Below are 5,854 nucleotides of genomic sequence, written 5' to 3'. Positions count from 1 at the left end.
TATTCAGCTAGTGATATGCAGGCACAGCTTGAGCTTAAAGCCCAGGATTGGGCCCATGGCAATGTTGGGCTGAGTCCTGACCCCAAGCCTGAGCCTGAGCCTGAGCCCAGCCCAAGTTGCCAAGCTTAGGATAAGTTCACACTAGCAGAGACTGTCCACTGACTCAAGCCTGGCCTTGAGCCCACTGCCAGGCCAGGCTCAGGTCAGGCTTTTTTGGGCTGGGCTTTCAAGCTTTGAGCCAAGGCTGCACATTACTATATTCAGCAAAGAAAACAATGCGGGTGCTCACACGGCTGGATTCTAAGTAGAGAAGAAGGGTATCATGCACCACTTTCATCATTCTCAGCATTTTTGTATAAAACCTCCATATCCTTGAGAGCCTTGTTATCTCTACACTCAGGCTCCATCTTCCCATGGTCATGGCTTTAGCTGATTATGTGCAGTAACCGCATCCAAACTTGAATAAATCATAAAAAGAGTTTTTAAAAATGTATTAATCTGTGCTTAAGCTGGCTGTGTACTTGGACAAGCCTACAAGGGCATGGTTGCAGTTCAGAAATTACTAAGATATACATGTACCAGTAGCCAAGCTGCTTTCTGGGTGCTGCATTTTTGTTACTTTATATTGGTCTGTGACTGGTCCTGACCGGTCATGACCAGTTCTAAAAGCACCCAGCGCCATCTAGGACCAAGGACTGTGACCAAGACTGGACTGACGTAGGACTGGACCATACCCAGTCCTGATCAGTCCAGTCTCAGTCCAAGTCCCGGTCCCGACCAGTCCTTAGAACCGGACCCTCAACCACTAACCGAAACTCGGCCTTCTTGCACAACTTCTCTCCACAGCTCGCCTATCAAATGCGAAGGATATTGCCATCATGACATCTATCAAGTCACACATCGATGCCCTTAGCGTCGAGCTAAGCTGGCTCCTCTTCGAAGCTCCGGATTTCAACCTTCCTGCCGAGGTAGGCTCAGGCACAGTAATGGGGCAAGCTGCTCTATCTCTGCCCACTAGAGCACACACTCCTCCACCTCCACACCATCTAACAAAGAGAAAACATGTAGATATTCTCAATGCCTCCCCAGAAAAGGCACAGAAGCACAAGCAGTCGTACAGTATTTACTAGATCTACTGATTTGTATACCTGGCTTAATAGACAGATTATTAGAAATAAACTATGGTATCATTTGTTCACACATTTTCTGGTGTCACCCTTGTGCAATTTTTTATCCTACATCTCAAGTTGGCCACTGTCGACAGCGACAATGACAGCAGCAGCGGCGCGGGACTTAGGCGTTTCGAGCGAGAGCGCGCTTATGTGTCGAAGGTGACGAGTGTCAAGGCCTGCAGTGCGGCAGGGTGCTTGAGCCATCCCGCCGAAGCTTCACATGATCTTCCGTAAAAGGCAGGTGGTTGGGTGGGCCCTATCTCCCTCAACTACACCACAAGAATTTTCTCGTGTGGTGACCAGATGGGAGGTGCTGGAAAAGTCCTGGACGACAATGCCTGAAAAAGACATATGAGCGTCTGGATCCCATCATATTTTGCCTCTGGCTGTGGAGTGGCTCCAGATCCGCATGGAATCCAGACACAGATACAGGTGGCGGCAGCACAGCTTCGCTGGTGGGGGCCGTTCATATACGTGCAAGTTTCATTGCACCGTTCGGATGCCACTCCACCAGGTTCGGGGAACAATTGAGAGCACGCAGATAGATGCTTCGGCCAATTATTTAATAACACGGCTTATCCACTTCGTTCAGTCTTTGCTATCGCAGCAATAGAATACATTTGTGACACTATGGCTACAATTGACTGCCAACAAACTCATCGATAGTCTGCTGCCACTCCGGAACCTCCTTCTCAATAGCACTCTTGTCACCGTGCTCAACTACGCCGTGAGTATCCTGGTCATGGGCCAAAATCTTGCTAAAAATCTTCGTCATCTTCTTTGGGTTGGTACCGGACACTTCACAAATCTCGGCAAGGTTTGTATTTACTGCGTCCCAGAAGTCACGACCGGGATTTGTCAAGAATGTCTTGCGCTAGTGAAGGCGGTTCATGTTCATCAGTTGGAGACATCATACATAAAATCATTAACCACAACGTACGAGTAGTGCCACTCTCGCGCATAGTTGAACTGACGGCTCGCACGACGTGCCCTCACAGAGTTCGGTAGTAAGCTTGAAGATATTGAGATGCTCCTCGTTCTTGCCGTCAGTACCAGCACAGAGCTACGAGGCAGAAGTGAGCATTCCGCAGCCTGCCGTCAAGTAGACAAGATATAGACTGACCGTCTTCTTAATTTTTGACCTTTGCTCTGTCATTTCGTTCTGTATAGCTTTGGTCACCTTGCCCCAGCGGCCACAGTTTTGCTCGATGTTTGCCGGCAAGTCAAACCGATAGCGTTTAATGATCCCCTGTAGCGGTAGAAATGTGCCGTTAGTACTGGACATTAGTATATCAACGCCAGAACGTACTGCGACATAGTTGTTAGGCACAATGCCTTTGTATGTTGCGAGACGGCTGGAGAGTAGAACGCCCATGCTATAGTTTCTGATGTTGACCTGCCAGTGCCAAAGAATCAGTGCATACTCGGCACAGGAAGACAACATGTCCTGTGCTTACAATCAATTCTTCGGAGGGTTCCCATGGAGCTTGTGTGGTAATGAGCTCATTTTGCCTCTGTTCAACTGCAAGTAGTAGCGCAAAGGTCTTCATTTCATGCGTGGTAGGAGGATCCTAACACCAATAGTTTGTGAGTATGCTGGCCACAAGATGATAGTGAGAACTCGTACAGAGGCGAAGGAGTTCAGCTGCTCCTGTTGCTTGGGGGAGAGCTTCATTTTCTTACCAAGCTTCTTAGCATACTCGAAGAAGTTCCGGTTGGCCGTGCTGGTATTGGCCACTGACTGTGCTGTGGGGCGAATAGAAGAGCCACCAGCAGGCTCCTCTGGAACATCTGGATCGATAGCGTCGTCCTCTTCATCTGAATCACTCGTGTTATTGTCAGGACGAGCTCGCTTCCCGAGGACAGTAGCCAAAGGCTGGGAGCTGCCTGGTGGCGAGCTCTCAGCATTGGCAAACTGCTCGAGTTCATTGCGAAAGGCAGCCGCAGAGGGCATGATGATGGATGTTAGAAGAGAAGTGCTGAAACATTAGCACAACAACATGTTGTTTTGTGCTAAGATCGGTTGGTGGCCTGATGGCAGGCCACTTATATCCAGCACAACCCGTCACACACAGTGCCCTGGCATGAGTGGCATCACGCACAGCACAAGCAAAGCTGTTTACATCCACTTTTAAATTTTGCCTTGCTTCTGGGGAACACGTCACGTCAGAAGATGAGCAAGAAATGTCAGTTTATGCTGCAATAACTCGCCAAAAAAATGATAGTGCTCACAATGCAGCCAGACTTCGTTCCGTCTGAAGATGGCTCTGAAGTACGCTGTACCCTCTGCTCACCTGAAGAAGGAGGGCCAACAATCCGCAAAAAGAGCATGGCAGCTCACATTAAAGGACGATTTCACACGCAAGCGGTGGAGGAACGCGAGCGCCGAGAGACTCAGCTTGCGACGATCAATGAGACGCTGAACAGAAGAGAGCAGGAGAGAGCAGCCGCCTCTGCAACACTGCAATCGATCGAATTTGTTCAACATAAACAGTCGACTGCAGCGAGAAATCCATCTGGCACAGCAGAGAAATTCTGGACCGACTTCTCGCGGGATCCGCAAGCATTCACCTTTGATGCCGGCGAGGATCCCCCTTCAATGGCTGCGGGGGCTCAACGTCGACTGAAGCAGGATGCAGAGACATTTGGCCTTTGGAATGCTCACTCCACAGCTCAGGACTTAGGCTTCGGAAATGAGAATCCTGGGTCAGATCCATTTTTCGAACTTCGCCTTGGTTCAGAAAACCCAGATGAGCTTCTGGCAGACCTTCTCGCTAGTACAGGTATGCATAAAGCCTGAATTTCCTCTTCGTGTGACAATTCTGATAATATTACTTTTATTTGGTAGATCTGAACCCTCCCGCTGTTCAAGACGCAGTCACTTATGAGTTACCTGGTCCTGTACCAGGCGATTCTGACTTCTCTGCACCTTCAAGTCAATGGGCACCCTATGAGTCAAAGACGGCGAGTTTTATGCTGCTTTAATACTGCAAATTTAGCTCACGTTTCTTGTAATACAGATGTTTCTCCTTGATACCATTGATAACCTGCCCCGATGTCCCATTTCTGATGCGCTTATGCAGGTGTTTCTCTGGACTCTTAAGGAGACAGGTGCTCGGGACGTTCCCTCACTCTATCAGCTTTGCCAGACTCAGGAAAAATTGCGTCAGACATGTGGCGTTCCTTCTATCCGCTGCCAATCCGAACTCGGAAATATTTTCTATATGAACGATGTCTGAAGTATCATTGCCAAGGTGTGTAGTGTCAATTCCAGGCATACCATTTGATAATGTTCAGCTAACATGGTTTGTTATATCTGTAACAGGACTGGTCAAATCCTCAAACACAGCCGCACATCCACGTGTATCCTGAAGTTCCGAAGGATGGAATCCGTGAGGTTTGACATGCTAATAAGTGGCGCTTTGAAATGGACACGCGGATGCTCAGCCCTATGTATGACGCCGGTGGTGGCAAGCATTTCTATGTTGATGAATTGGCTGAGCTAGAGGGTGGGGGCTTGGTAATCCCCATTCGCTGGATCAGAGCCCGTGGCGAAGTCCATGCAGATGCGTTTACTGTAACAATTGACCAAAGCGTGAGTTCCTTTTGCCTTTTAAATCGTGCTGGAAGCTTAATAAAATCTCTCAAGAGGACTGCTACAGTCAATGATGCTGAATCCATTGATATCAAGGCAAACACTCTTTGCCGTAACTATCACGACTTGACAGAGGCTGGCATACTACCACGTAACTGGGACGGTACGCAGTTTTCCTCTGGTAATCCCCGAACCAAGCTTACAATTATCAGAGCGTGCTGTTGATTGGGGATACCCTCAGAATATGCCTAACCACTTGCGAGAGGTTGCACAGGGAGACCCGCTATATACCAGCTTCATTGATTACTTTGGAGATGATGTCTCTGGTAACCGGTCGAAGTCATGAAACAAGCATTGGAACGCCTACATCACTCACCAAAATTTGCCACGAGAGCTACTACAGCAAGAGTTTCATACACATTTCGTATCCACGTCTCAGCATGCATCAGTTGCTGAACAGTTTATGGCATTCAAGAAGGTTGTCGAATCCACGCACACCAACCCCGTCGTTGTTCAAGATGGTGTCACCGGAGAGAACGTTCGCTTTCGGCTCCATATCAATGCCCAGCCATCCGATAACCCAATGCAGAGTGAAGTGTCTGCTCATATTGGCGGTCGCAGCAACTGCTACTGCCGAAAATAGTGATGTGCGGGCCGGGCCTCAAAGCCTGCAAGCCCGCCAAGCCCGGCCCAAAAAGCCTGGCCTGAGTCAAGCCTGGCAGCGGGCTCAAGGCCGGGCTCGGAGCGTAGTCAAGCCCAAGCCCGGCCCGGAAGCCCAGGCTTGGGTGTGCTGGCCCCGTCACTGTTCCCTGAGTTCAGAATAAGGAGAGAGCGATCTAATATGCACATAGAAGACAAAATGTAGATATTCTAGATATAACGGCTCTCGCCGAGCACGATTGTGCGTCACCATCTGGTGCCTGCCGTAGGCGCACGCCCGTAGACTTCGCTGCAACTCGACTTGTTCCGCAGGTGTAGATCTTCTGAAGGTTATAATTTAGTGAGTACATGCAGTATTAATCTACTACACCCAAATACATTCCCTTTTGATAGCACCGGAACACTCGTTGTATTGTGAGCAAGCCCG

At 49.1% G+C, this 5,854-nt stretch overlaps 3 protein-coding genes across 3 annotated transcripts; 2 read left to right on the top strand and 1 right to left on the bottom strand.

The window, feature by feature from the left end:
• Nucleotides 1–1,806: 1,806 nt before the first annotated feature.
• On the bottom strand, nucleotides 1,807–2,737 carry PHACADRAFT_108069 (uncharacterized protein; the record flags this gene model as incomplete). The annotated part of the gene is made up of 5 exons (XM_007402524.1): nucleotides 1,807–2,046; nucleotides 2,143–2,211; nucleotides 2,281–2,421; nucleotides 2,482–2,568; nucleotides 2,630–2,737. Coding segments are annotated over 5 exons (645 nt in total), but the record flags the coding sequence as incomplete, so codon positions are not given.
• Nucleotides 2,738–3,405: 668 nt separating this feature from the next.
• PHACADRAFT_202302 (uncharacterized protein) lies at nucleotides 3,406–4,157 on the top strand (the record flags this gene model as incomplete). Its single annotated transcript, XM_007402523.1, has 2 exons — nucleotides 3,406–3,955; nucleotides 4,021–4,157. The coding sequence occupies 2 exons, from the start codon at nucleotides 3,406–3,408 to the stop codon at nucleotides 4,155–4,157; spliced, it is 687 nt and encodes a 228-aa protein (XP_007402585.1).
• Nucleotides 4,158–4,192: 35 nt separating this feature from the next.
• PHACADRAFT_108068 (uncharacterized protein) lies at nucleotides 4,193–4,575 on the top strand (the record flags this gene model as incomplete). The annotated part of the gene is made up of 2 exons (XM_007402522.1): nucleotides 4,193–4,405; nucleotides 4,498–4,575. 2 exons carry the CDS (start codon nucleotides 4,193–4,195, stop codon nucleotides 4,573–4,575), a joined length of 291 nt encoding a protein of 96 aa, XP_007402584.1.
• Nucleotides 4,576–5,854: the final 1,279 nt, after the last annotated feature.

The sequence above is a fragment of the Phanerochaete carnosa genome, assembly GCF_000300595.1.
Source record: "Phanerochaete carnosa HHB-10118-sp unplaced genomic scaffold PHACAscaffold_211, whole genome shotgun sequence".
Lineage (NCBI taxonomy): Eukaryota > Fungi > Basidiomycota > Agaricomycetes > Polyporales > Phanerochaetaceae > Phanerochaete > Phanerochaete carnosa.
This window is presented reverse-complemented; position numbering and strand designations above follow the sequence as displayed.